Raw genomic sequence first — 13,535 nt, forward strand, 5'->3', positions numbered from 1 at the left:
GATGATTTTAGAAGCATATATGTGCAGTTATAACCAATGGAACCAATGACTGACACGCAATGCAAATGGAAAAACAAAACAAAACAGTATTTATTTATTGACTTGATACCATTTTAGTCCTTTAAATACACTCGGTGAGTAGTTTGACATTTCTTTGGGACATACACTTCCTTCCCACTCTCATGTCTATACTTAATATAAATGTGAAGCCAGTTGGCTCAGCTTTGTGAAGGCAGTCTTTGTGAACGGCCTGTGGCTGCGTGTAGGTCTGTGAAGATCCGGATTTGTTCTCTTGTTTATTTTCTCATGGGTGATCACATGACAAGAGTTTTTGTTACAGCACATGAGAGTAAATGACCAGATGTTGTTGTTGGAGTTGGTGGTTATTACTGCCTTAGGCCAGCCTCCTGATTGGCTTTAAAACTAACCTTGGACCCCCACTGGGCCAACATGAAGTCACTGTTCCAGTCTTTACTTCAGTGTTCTCCTCATCCAGCTGCCCCCTCATCTTTTCTCTCTCCTCCTCTTCTTCTCTCTCCCCCCTGCTCTCAGAGCTCGTATCCCACCTCTCCTCCTCACTGCTCAGTCTCATCAGCTCCACCTCGACTCCCTCTTCTCTCTCTTCCCCTGTGTTTATCTCCCTCTGCACACATCCCTCCTTGTTCTCTAGCTCTTTCTTTCGGCTTTGTTCCTGCTCTCCAGCCTCCAAACTCGGCTGTTGTTCTGGCTCCGCTTCTGCCTTTGTCTCTGCCATCTTTTGTTTTCTCCTCGCACTTCCCATTTCTGTCTGTGCCTGGAGCAAAGCTCTCAGCTGCTGCTCTCTGCGTTTCCATTCCTCCTCCAGCCTTTGGTACATGTGAAAGGAGAAGTGCCACCCCCCGTTCTCCTCCAGCATATCCTCCACTTTGCTCAGCAGCTCTCTCACTTGCTGCTGCTCTCCTTCTCGTCTCCTATCCAGCTCGCCTCCGGTGCTCACCCCTCGTGCTTCTTTGTCAGTTTTCTTCAGCCAAGTCCATTCCTGTCTCCTTCCACTTCTGTTCACCTCCTGCTTTAGTCCCCCCTGCGTGCAATTAACAGCTGCCTTGTTATCCAGCACATGGTATCGATAGTGACATTTCTCCATTAGCCACTTCAGAGCAGGGCCACCTGTTTGGATGTGCTCCTGTACGCTGCAGCCTTTTTCTTTTAGCAAGTCTCCAAAAGTGAACAACACCATCGTGTGTCTCCAGACAGCAGAGGTGAGGATTTCCATCCTTCTCTCTACTGCTTTCCTCTCAGACTCTGTAAAGTCCATAAGAGGAATCACTAACAGAACCACATGAGGTCCCTCAGTTCCACACAGCGATAATGCTCTCAGGAGTTCAATTTTCTCCTCTTTGGGAACAAAGTCCTCAGATGTTCCCCAGCCCTGTGCATCCACCACGGTCAAATGGCGTCCAGCGGTGACAGCACCAGCTGCTGCACTGGCCCCTCCTCCTCTCGTGTCAAAAACCCGCCCTCGACCCAACAGGGTGTTACCCGTGGAGCTCTTCCCTGTCCTCCTGGGACCAAGCAGCAAAGCTTTGAGTGCGTGTGATGCTGTTGGAAAGAAAAGGGCAAGAAAACTTTGAATCCAAAGGCCTGAGTTCAGTGTGCTTGTTATAGATTTGTCAATTACTAAAGTCAAGAAAGGTAGAGTGCAGTGAGTGGCAGGAGTGACTCATACTCGCCTACTTGTAATCATATTTTACACCTCATATGAATCATATCCATTTCACTGTCTTGGAGAGATTTGAAACAACACTCAGGCTTTTCTGCATCTTTCTTCCCTTCAGTGTTTTGCACACTGGAGGTTTGTTACTAACAGATGCCTGCTGTTATCTTTAACAGCAAAACAATATCTGAAAAACTAAAGCCCGCTCAGTCAAGACGTCGTGCACAAATTCTGGTCTTAGATTTGCCTGCAGAAATTGTTATTATTATTATTATTTAACTTTTGTGAAATCTCGTCACAAATACGCCTTCTAGGATTGCAATTACTTACTTGCATGCATAGGTGTGTTCCACCAGCTCTCCATTGCGGGTGATTTCCAGATGTAGCTAGTATAAGTTTCCTCCATAACAACTTTGGTACCACAGCGGGGATTCCTGAATCCAGCTTCCCAGGATAAACAGCCTGTAACATGAAGAGTGTTGAGCAGTGCAGTCTGGCAGAGCGGATACTCCATCCACTTATGAAGTTTGACAAAGGCACCTCCCAGTTTTTATTGCTCTCTTGATATCCCCGAGAATCATTAAACCATCAAATCGTTTATGATTCCCGTCAGTTTGTTTTTAACAATTTTTCGTTTTTTAACTTTTTGTTTTCGCTGTTCGGTGGATTTAGAAATTTGTTTATTTACTACGCCAAGATTTAAATATACAATAATGTACAAGCAGCGTTGTTGCATTACAGCATAATGGAGATGGTCAGCTTACATCAATTAAATATGAATGGCTTCCTGTATGTAGGGACACTGCAGTAGAAGCTGCAGCACAATAACAGCATGCGCAGATTTACTATAAGCGATCGAATGTAGGTTTACATGTTTTACGAGCATAACTTTCTCAAACGTTTTGATACTTAAGTCGATGCATTTTTACTATAAAGGCCAAAACTAATCCTTCGTGTTACTGCTATTTTTGTTTTTGTCTTAGTCAATTATTAATATATGAAGTGGTAAACATCCTCATCACCTGAATTAAAAAAGTTCATTTCATTGACAGATTGCTCATCGACTTACTCACCTCGCTTTACTTCCGTTTTTTTGTCTTTTTGTCTTACAGGTTTTATGATTTTACAGCTTGTTTTGATCATAAACCTCTCTGTCTCTGCTGTGTAATGTCCGGGCTCACGTGCCGTGCGTCTCTAACCTTAATCTGAACACGTGCACCTCACAGATAACGGTGTACTCGGACTGTGAACACGTGCCTGCAATTTTGCGTCAGCCTGTGTTGTTTTTGTGCGTGAGCAGCAGCACTATTGATTGTTACAGTTTTCCATTATCTAAAGCTAAAGTCAGCACAGCTAAACTTAACATGATATCAGAATGATCAGTAATAGTATATTATAAGGCTCTGAAACCTGAGATGTGCTGCATTTCTCCTTTAAAATGGTCTTGCTCACAGTTTAGTCCATTGTGCTGGATGAGCATGGACTTGCTGCGTTCAGCAGCATTTTGTGTTCTAGGTGCAAATAGAGGCGCAACATTAAAGATAATCAAGTGAAGATATTTTAATTTTTCTTGTAAATTAGCTGATTTCTAAATTAGAACCACAGAGGTGGATTACAATCCCAGGTTAGATTCCACGGTTCAGTCTCCATCCCTTCTGTCTCTCTTACCTCTCTGTTTTTGCACCTGATCCCCTTTTTTGTTTTGCACCTGATGCATCTGTGTGTGTGTGTGTGTGTGTGTGTCTGTGAGTGTGTGTGTGTGCTGGGGGAATCCATGCTCTGACCTGAGAGGTTAAGCCAGTGAAGGATCAGCTGGGTTTTTAGCTCAGTCTGTTTCTATTAGGTCGGTGCCAAAAGAGTGCCTGCTGAATGTGTGCACGTGTAAGAACTCATGTTTGTTTACAGGAAGTGTCAATGCCTGTGTGTGTGTGTGTGTGTGTGTGTGTGTGTGTGTGTGTGTGTGATGATCCTTGAGTTGCCTTGAGGCTACAGGAACAGCAGCCTTTTCCGCACGTATGCTGTCCCCAAACTTCCCTCGCTTCTTCTTCTTTTCTTTTTTTTTAATTTGTTTTGAACTTTGATCTGCTTCTTCTTCTACTGCTTTGTTTTTCTCCCTCTGTCTTCCTTCTTTTCTTCTGGCACACACACAAACACACAGCAACCTTCCTAATTGTGTATATAATTAGGTTACCCTCTCTAATGAGGCTGCCCATCTTTGAAATTCTGAAATGGTGTTTACACAGCACATTACATCTGTTAATGTGCTAAAGCCAGGCACTCTCTGTCTAGGTTTGTTTAATTATTCAGTTGTTTTAAAAGCATTTATCCATAAGAAAGAGATTATGGACTCTACTATAATCCGTTGATTGGTTTGTGTTACAGGGAACGCCAGCTTTCTATTATCACAGCCACAGTGAGCAGTAGGAGGAATACACTGATATAGCAGATGTTGGTGTCTGAACCATAGAAACATTCCCAGTAGCACCAGCCAATCATTTATGCAGTTATTCAGTCTTTCTGTGAATTTGTTATTTTTGTTGCATCTTCGGTATTTTCTAATCTAAAAAGAGATTTTTTTATATCCACGTTTACATTAATATCCTTATTAATTAGTTAATAATATGTCACAGATACTCCTTGTCATCTGTTCTCTCTGCTGTTCCTCTATCCATCTACTCTTTAAGCTGGAGCCTATACAAGCTGTTATAGGACACCTATAGCACACTCAGATTAGATATGTGTGTAAGTGATCCAGTGTCATCGTGTTACTCAATAAGTTGTTGTGAACTGCACCATTTCACACCATTAACACATGTTTTTGGCCACTGGGCTATTGTAAGTACGACTTTAACTGCATTTTATGAAAACCATGGCTAATTAGCTAAATGCTAACGAGGTTAATGGGAACAGTAAGACTAAATTGAAGCAGTAAGAGTTAAATTCAAGCAAAAAAAGTAGCTAAAAGATGCTAAAATGCTGTGTAGACTGGTTATTCTGGCTTGAAGTAATAATGTCCTTAACATATCTTACACAGGTTAAATGCACAGTTTGAAAAATCCAGAGTCTTCAGTCTCTTTACACACAAGGTCTCGGTCTCTTAATTTAAGATGTTCTTAGTCAATTATGCCAAAATTGAGATTTGTATGACTAAAGCTGCCTTCCTGCAGTTCAAGGGGATCTGAGGGTCAGACAGGCCCACTGTGCTCTGTCTCTACCTATTTATCACTCTCACTCCGTCGAGTCCACCCTTCCCTCTTATCTCACGACCTCTTCACATCTTTCTCTGCTTCATCTACTTTGCTCTTTTTACCTCTTCTTCACCCCTTCCCTTGCTCCCTTTATCCCTGTCTGCCGCTCTCTTATATCTTCTGTTCTTCCCTCTCTCTTATCTCTCTGCCTGCCTTCCCAGAGGAGACAGTAAACAGTGGATTTACAGTAATGGTAAAAAGAGAGCAGGGCTTAAAAAAGAAACACCACTGTGGCTTTTGTTACCACCAGCTCCGCTGTACCGGCCAGCTCTGCCCACAGTGCCCATCTTTCTGCGTGACACTAATGTGGCCGTAAGACATGAGTCATACCACAGATGATTTAAAGTTACCCAAACATTTGAAGGAGGAGTTTGCTCTAGGAGGACTTGAAACACAAAGGATTTTCACATCCTTCTCTCCTAAGTCTGTGTGGGACGGGCTTAGAACAACTTTGTTTGTAGCCATTAGTCCTCCCACCCCGTGGCTGCATCCCCCCACCCCCCATTTTTTAGTATGAAAGTGTTTTCTAACAAATCCTCCATGGATTGTTGCAACATTACAGCATTAGTTCTGCACAGTGGCGTCTTCAGTGTGTCCTAAAGTGTGATAGTGGTAAAAACTGTTGGTGTCACACAATGAACTGGGGAAGCAGATACAGGATGCCACCGGAGGTGCATTAGTAACTTCTCTCCATGTCTGTGAAGGATGTTTGGCAAAGTTCAGTTTCTAGTGTTTGCAGAGGAGTCGGAGAATAAAGAAACACCTCCCGCTAATCCTCGTCTTTGCTGTTTTTGTTTTTGTTGTGAGGTTTGAATCTGGTTATTTTATACAAATTCTCTTTGTTGTGTCATAACGAATAATTTAAACCCACTTTCTCATTACTGGCTAGGCTCAGATTTGTCAATTTAAATATTTATAAGCTGTTTTTACTGCACTGCTCGCCTCCCAGAAGATCTAAGCAGGCTTTATATTTAATATTCTGCACTGATTTGTTCTACATACAATATGAAAGTCACACTCTTGGGGGGAGCATATAGTAAAAGCAATGCACTGAGACTCAGACCGGGCAGGAAGCTGCGCAGCAGGGCTATTAAAACAAGGGAAGTATCTGATAGACCGGATTTTAAATGGGATAAAGATTCAGCGCCTTGAGAATCAATTTTTTCTTTCTGTCTCAAAACAGCCTCACACTTAAAGCTTCTGTGTCGTGTTAATCTGCTGACTTTCTGGTTTGATGTAGACAGAAACTTGGCCCACTATTAGAAAGATTTAAAATATGTAAAAAGTAGTTTAAGCATATCAAGCCTTATGTTTAGGCTTGAGGACAAGAAACAGCACAGGAAAGACTCCAGTCCGGCCCACTTGACGACTCTGGAAAACTCTGGACTTAAAAATCTATTTTAATAATTTTTATGGGTGCTTTTTTTTCTTGGCTGATAAAGACCTCTCCCATGGCCATTCATTATACATCAAAGTAATTAAGTAAAAAATAAAAATTAAATGACAAAATGACTATTCAATGACCATAGGCTATAGAAGTTCTTTTCTTTTGGGCCACAATCCTGTTTTATAATTACAGCAAAGTGTGGGAAATGAGCTGCCAGGACGGTTTTGGTAATTCTTCACATTTTTTTCTCACATTTTAAGCACAAAGAACCACACTGGCACATATCTTTTATTTATTACTGCAGGATTTATTTATTTTTTTTAATCATTGAAGAAAAACTAACATATACTGTTGAAATTGCACTTCTTTTGTTATATTAAGACTTCTGTAGTTGAACTGACAGAAAGGGGAGTTTCACTGGTCCTGCCCACAGTTGATCAATATGGGCTTTATGTGGTCCACGATGTAATTTGAGTTTGTCATGCATTTACATTAACTGTAAAACGTGATCCTCACATTGTCGTGTCTGCGTGTGCACGAGAAGTACTGCTGCAAAAACACCGCAGAGATGGTTTAGAGTTGTTTGGTGTCTATGGAAAGATTCTGCAAATACTTTTACAACCTTGCCCATGAGCTCGAGTGAAGGTTGAGTATACAGATGGGCTTGATCTGGTGCATACGTAATCGGGCCGTGAAGCGTGGTCACGTAGCGATCACGTGAACACTCATGGGCCAAAGATCAATATGTTGACAGGCTTTTGAAGTGTTTAGTTTTCAGGGATGTAAATATGTTTTTCTGCCAGAACCTCAAAGAATCTCATCTGCACGTTATATGTACTGTGAATGTAAGCAACCTTACACAGCCTTTTCTACAAGGGGAAAATAGAAGCGTAAATTAGCAAGGAGGCTATTTAAATCAGAAAGTCAAAAGTTATGGTAATTATCTTCTGTATTAAAATGTACTTAAGATCAGTACCCACCCCTGCCATGTACTTGAGTGGACTTATTTGCCCTTGAGCAAGCTCAAAGCCTGTGCATGTGGACGTGCGTGTGCATTCTGTATTTGTTTTCTTCGCACCGTTTGAGTGTTTCTGATCTTTTGTGATTTGGGGGATGTGTGTCTGTTTGCCACTTTGATTTCCTGCATTTGTGTTTCCCTCGGTAATGTGTGCTCTTTGCATCCGTTTTTCTACCTGTCAACATTTTTGCAAGACAGTTTGTGCGTTTCCTTTGAGTAAATGTGTGGTTTTGTTTTTATATTTCATGTTAACAGGAAAACAGTCTGCGGCTATGTGATAGTTTGGTTTTAGATTAGGAGAGGGGAAAAAACCCAGCAGGTGTGACATATACCAAGGGGTCACATTATAGAACTGTTGTTTCTCTGTGTATATGTACACAAACTTAGGAGCAAGCTTTGGGATTTTGCATCAGCCCACATTGTAGCTCTGCCACCATGTGAAAACCTTGCAACTGCAAGTTTATTCATTTTCATATTGTATTGGCTTTAATTAAAGGATTAAAGGATTACATGCTCCTCTAAATTCTTCAACCTCTTGGGCTTAGAAAGCACTTCCTAAACAAACTGGATAATGATTAAAAACTGCACTGTCATCAGGCACAATGCAGACCTGTTTTTTTTCTGTCTCTTGTTGACATTTTGAGATAATGCTGCTCTCACCCAACAGCAATAAATTCTTATATGCCAGGAAAGATCAAACACGGTGACCTTAGAGGGTATGAAGAGGGAAGAGGATAAAATGTAGAGTGTGAAAGTGGAAGCAGAGAAGAAAGCAAGCAGAGGGGCTTCTCCTTTGCGGATAGAAGAGCATCGCTGGAGAAAAGAGCGGAGAGGTGTATTGTTACAGATGAGATGAAGCCGTGGCAAATGGAGGGAGGAACACTTGAGGGAGAGACAAAGGAAAGGATCATGTTTTAGTTAGACGTTTCCTCTCTGTGTAATGTGTGCATCTGTCTTCTCCACCCACTTTGGCTTATGCAGTATGTGGTTTTACACAACTTAGTTAACTGCTAAATAATGCTGGGAAAATAGCATGCAAGTATAAATGTGGTCACCAAAAGGAGGAAATTTGGTTTCTTCAGTGACCACAACCCTACATTAGTGCTCCTTAACACTCCTGAGATGCAACCTCCCAGAAATCTAAGTATATATATATGTTGTGTTGATTAGCACCTAGTTAAACCTCTGTGCGATAAAAAGTAATAGGGTTTAAAGTGTAAAGCTTGCTTATCTTGCTAATGCAATAGCCAGTGTTCACAGCTCTGACAGTACATGCATGAACTCAAGAAGTCTTCTGTGTTTCCTGCGTTTCAGTAAAAGAAGCTTCTTCTCAGTTTCACTCATGATAGCAGAGCAGTGCATTTACTGCATCGCGCAAGTATAAACGCAGCCAGCGCTCATACCTTCAGTGGTTTCTTATATCACTTCAGTTTAAACGTACGCACTGGTGTTTAACCTGCTGAGGAGCCAGAGCTACTACTGTAGCTGCTTCTGAGTCCAAGCTGTTTCAGCACTCTCTAATTCCTCTTTATCAACATTCAAATCACATGAAGTGATGTCACCGCACTGCCGTCCAAACTATTGGAAACAGCACTCAACTGAGCGACTGTGTCGTCTTTGAGCCATGGTAGTAATAAGTGTTTAAACTGAAGGCAAATGTACGTCTTCATGAAGGTGTTTCACCTCTCATCCAAGAGTCTTGTTCAGTTCAGTTCAGGTTGAACACTGTTGAAAAGTGACGGAAAGGGAACAACACCAAGAGTTCACCATGAACAGGAAAAGTGTGAAGTAACATTTTTAAAAATATATCATGAGAAGCACAGATGGTGACTGCAGTGGATCATTTTCACTGTTTTTAACTCTCGGGTCCACCACAGCTCTTTGTATGTTATCACTTTACTCTTCTCTGCATCTGGAAAATGACCAACAACAACACAAGCAGGAAGCCCACAGACCAGTTGTTTGTAACAGCGGTGTTAATTTTGACAGAAAACTGATTCGGTGTGAGTCACAGTCTAAAATGTCATTTAGTTTTAGTCATAATTTAGAGAGCGAAATTCTTTTAGTTTAAATCGACTACATATCAGAAGATTATAGTAGACCGTATCTAAAGTTGATTCAGTGGACTAAAATATAAAGTGTAGAGATTTGCAGTGTACACACAGATTTATTTTCCTGTTTATCAAATGCAAATTGTGTCCACATGTCGACCCTTCTGTTCCTCCCAACAAGTGTTGACATTTCGTCGCATTTTCACGAGAAGCAGGCAGCTAGTTGTGCCCAGCCTCCTACCCCGTTTCTCAGTGGCAGATCAAATGAAGCACATCCAACCTTACTGCAAAAAGAGAGCACTTCTGATTGGATGACTTTAAAACTCAAGACTTGTCCCACTTTTCTGCATAGCTTTGACATGATCTCTCCAAAACACTTCCATCTAATTTTTATTACTCGACAAAAGTATCTGTACATATTATCATAGTTTGTGCTCGTGCATTTATTCAGTTTTTATTCAGTTGTTGTTTTTGTCAGCAAGAAAAAGCGGCCGTTGATGAAAACCTTGACGTACTTAACACCGTGACAGTAAAAAAAGCTACAACTCTGCAGAACCATATTTCCCCTCATGATTCGTTAAGGGTCGCATGAGCCGAGGTATGAATCGAGTCGAGGACTTTACGCTCAGAGGAGCCAAAGTGTGGTCGCACCTCGGCTGGAACTCCCCGTTAGACTTGAGAAATTGATGAAGGTTCTCAGATGAGTGCCTGGAATTCAAATGGATAAGACCTTTGTGGCCCTTGTGTGCTGCTTTACCACAACCCATGAGGACAGAAAGGGGACTGAGATGACTCAGTACGTGGTGAAGTAATGTAACACAAAAGCTGCATCCTGTTGGTTTCCTTACTGAAAAGCATAGTGGTTTATGTGGGTCTGTGTGATGACAGCATCTTGTTATTGCAGTGTTAGGCTAACAAAAGCTTTAAGACAAACTAGCATGATACAGACATATCTGCCATATCATCCAAGCAGATATTTGTTGGTTTTACATGCACAATAACATTTAAAACATCCATTAATCAGTATTAACAAGCTAAACTTGCTTGCTGGATTCCAGTCAGAGGGCAATATAAGCAAACTTTTCCACCCAGATGTTAAATGTAATGTTGGAAGTTTTTTCATTTTCTGTCAGCACTTGTAGGCGTTACAAAGCTGTGTAGGTAGTCGATGATGCCATTTCCTTCAGAGCGGGCTCTCAAATGTGAGACAGCTAAAACTGTGAGAAACGCCCAAACGGAGTGTTAAAGCTTTGTTACCAGAAATATATTCAAAAGGTTTCACCAAAAAACAAAAAAAATAGACAGCAGCTGCAGGTCACCGTGGTGTTTTTTTCCCTGAGACACAATACTGAAAAGTATTTCCTCCTGCCTTAGACCCTTTTTTCCGAGCTTTTCAGCATTCATCTGTCTGTCAGAATTTATTCAGCATCTGCTCGTCCCCTCAGGTCAGTTTTTACATCCATCATAAAAGTAATGCTGCTGTTGCCATTTTCACCCTCTCTCCTATTATCATTTTCTACAGACAATAAATTCTGCTCTCCGTCGCTGTGCGCCGCATCTCATTACAGGCGCCATGTCCCACTGTGTGCCCCTATTACTGCTTGTTCCCATCGCATCAGACCCAGGGTCTCCATTCATATCCATATAAAATGTCTAATCAGGGAACAAGTTCCAGACTGGCTGGGGTCGCGTCACATGTCGCATCAATCTGATATCGTCTAGTTACTTTCATCAGTAAACCATCTCGCTGAATGTTCAACGAGGTTTGACATCTTGGTAGAAAATAGATGAGATTGTGGAGGAAGTAAAAGCAGCTGAAAGGTTGCGGGTTTGATTCCCAGCGCACGCAGTCTGTGTTTGGAAAGCAGATCGCTGAAGGAAATCACTTTTCCGATGTAATTGGACTTCAGGTGATATATTGGCAATATTTAGCGATGATATTCACTCCTGCAGCGTTTCAAAGCGTGATTCTTCTTGTGTAATGACACAGAGGGAAATTACCTACTACTCACTGTCTGCACTGAATCTCCTTATGAGCTTCTCTAAACACTTGAGGAGAAGCTTATAGGATAAAACACGATGGAAAATGTGTCATTTAGAATGAAATCTTGTCATTACTACACTAAGCTTTCCCACTGAAGTTATTAAGCCAAACTAATTACTTCTGTAATGCAATACAAGGCTATTATACACATCTGGAGGGCGTCTAATGATTTATGTGGCTTTTTTTTTTTTTTTTCAGCTTATAGTAAATAGCAGCCGCACAACCACCTAGAGCAAGCATAATAATATGAGCAGGCACCTGTGTTATATCTCCTATTGAGCCCACACCTTTGATTTATTGGCCTATAAATACCTCATACACTGTAAAAGATTATATAAGAGTGTCAAATACCAGTGTGATATGAATGCTAATGATACAAATACATTTACCTACTGGAGTGCTTAAAAAATAAATAAATTGTTACTGCTTTCAAGTTGTTTCTGTCTAAAAGCCTCCTCAGGCACCAGTGTAGCTCACCTGATTCACCTGTGTGCTGCAAGGCTGTTGGAAAATCCCAATTGGACCCTGGGCCATTTGTTTGCTTTCTTACCTTTCCTACCTGCTCTGAAACTGTCCTGTCATTAATAAAGACCAAACATAGAAAAATAATAAAATAAAAAGACTTTCTAGGATGTTCTGTAGCTGTAAGGCATTTTAATGCACCATGGTTATCATTCACCTGATTCACTGCCAATCTTTAGGCTTCATTGCAAAGGAATTAATAATCCATCATGCGTAACGGCTACATATAAGGCCGAAGCAGTGCAGTGTTGGATCCTTCAGTTTATTGAAGTAAAAATGACTCCTCCTCGAGGTGCTTTGATTTCCGCTTGTTATTTAACTAAGTCTCTGTTGTAGCAGAAAAAAATTAATGGCACAACCAGTGAATATTTACTTCTTTGTCTGATTATTTTAAGTCTTCAGGAAAGAGGAAAGGTACAGCTGACAGGGGCTCCCTCCGTGAGCAAGCAACAGTGCTGTTGCGTCGTAACTGAAACTGCAATAAACAAGCCTACAAGCATGTACAAATTAATTGGATGTGGTGTAAAATTGCTGCCTTTGATAAGTGAAGGTGCAGATCCCACACACACAAACACACAGAGACACACACTGTCTCTTTGACATTTTCAGATCCAGTCTTTCGCGCCTTAAGATGACTCGAATACCCAAATAGGTTTTTGCTGGCAGAACAAATGCTGGGATGCAGATCGAGCCAGCTTCAATTTCAGGTGAAGGAACGCAGAAGAATATAAGGCGTTGATATCACGTACGTTTATGGGATTAATCTTATCCGGGACAAAGTGGAGTCTCCATAAAGATGACGACAGTAACGATGACAAGACAGGAGGTTGCATATATACGTGACTGCGTTACGTAACGCTCACATATCCAAGATGCTTTATCTGTATCCATCCACTAATTCGCCGTAACGCATAAATACACTAGCCGCCTGTTTTCTTAGCAACAAAACAGCACATGTCACAGAGGATTTGTCAGATACACACTTCTGAACTCATTAGACAGTGTGAGCATCGCACGCCGATGTTTAACTCAGTGCAAGAAACCTCAAACATACCTGATCAGATTAGATTTCATTAGTTTCACTGGATAATATTTTAAGCCATATTTATATAAAGTCTCACAAGGTTTTCGAAACGTTTTCGTTCTTTTTCCCAGCAGCTTCACTCTTTGTTAGTTTTTGTCTTTAAAACACAGTTTTGTTGACATTTCCTTTACTTAAGTGCTCATTGCAAATACAGTAAAGAATCCCAGTGAGTAAATACTTTGATGCAGGAATAGAATAATGAGACAAATCTTCTCAGAGACTGGGGGAATAACTAATTAAAAAGCAAATCACAGTAAACTCTTTCTGTGTCTCTGGTCATCAGCCAGTGAGGTAGTAAAGCCAGCTTAGCATCCCTGATAGCTCTATATTTAGGTAGCTTACTGAGAAACTTCTGTGTTTGTTTGTGAGCTTTCAAACTGTGAATACATTAAAATCCCAAACAGTAATCTGAGCCGCTACAAGCTGTAGTTAAAAACAAACAAAACGTTGAAATGATGAATTAAGAAAAAGGGAAAATAATCAATTAA

At 41.0% G+C, this 13,535-nt stretch overlaps 2 protein-coding genes across 9 annotated transcripts in view; one reads left to right on the forward strand and one right to left on the reverse strand.

The window, feature by feature from the left end:
• The window catches only part of LOC146367434 (SPRY domain-containing SOCS box protein 4-like), an 81,353-nt gene that overhangs the window by 61,894 nt on the left and 5,924 nt on the right, over positions 1–13,535 (forward strand). The gene's annotated exons all lie outside the window — the stretch shown is intronic.
• On the reverse strand, positions 131–2,207 carry LOC146367436 (uncharacterized). The gene is made up of 2 exons (XM_084911305.1): positions 2,024–2,207; positions 131–1,578 (listed from the first exon to the last, which is right to left on the reverse strand). Exons 1-2 carry the CDS (start codon positions 2,205–2,207, stop codon positions 395–397), a joined length of 1,368 nt encoding a protein of 455 aa, XP_084767431.1. The 3' UTR covers positions 131–394.

This window comes from Perissodus microlepis, chromosome 18 (genome assembly GCF_051167445.1).
Source record: "Perissodus microlepis isolate ML-2025 ecotype Zambia chromosome 18, ASM5116744v1, whole genome shotgun sequence".
Taxonomy (NCBI): Eukaryota; Metazoa; Chordata; class Actinopteri; order Cichliformes; family Cichlidae; genus Perissodus; species Perissodus microlepis.

Coding starts and splice junctions, on each gene's coding strand:
- LOC146367436 (XM_084911305.1), bottom strand. CDS start 2,207: ATGGAGTATCCGCTCTGCCAGACTGCACTGCTCAACACTCTTCATGTT. Junction 1,579..2,023: donor GAACACACCTATGCATGCAA/GTAAGTAATTGC, acceptor TCTTTCCAACAG/CATCACACGCACTCAAAGCT.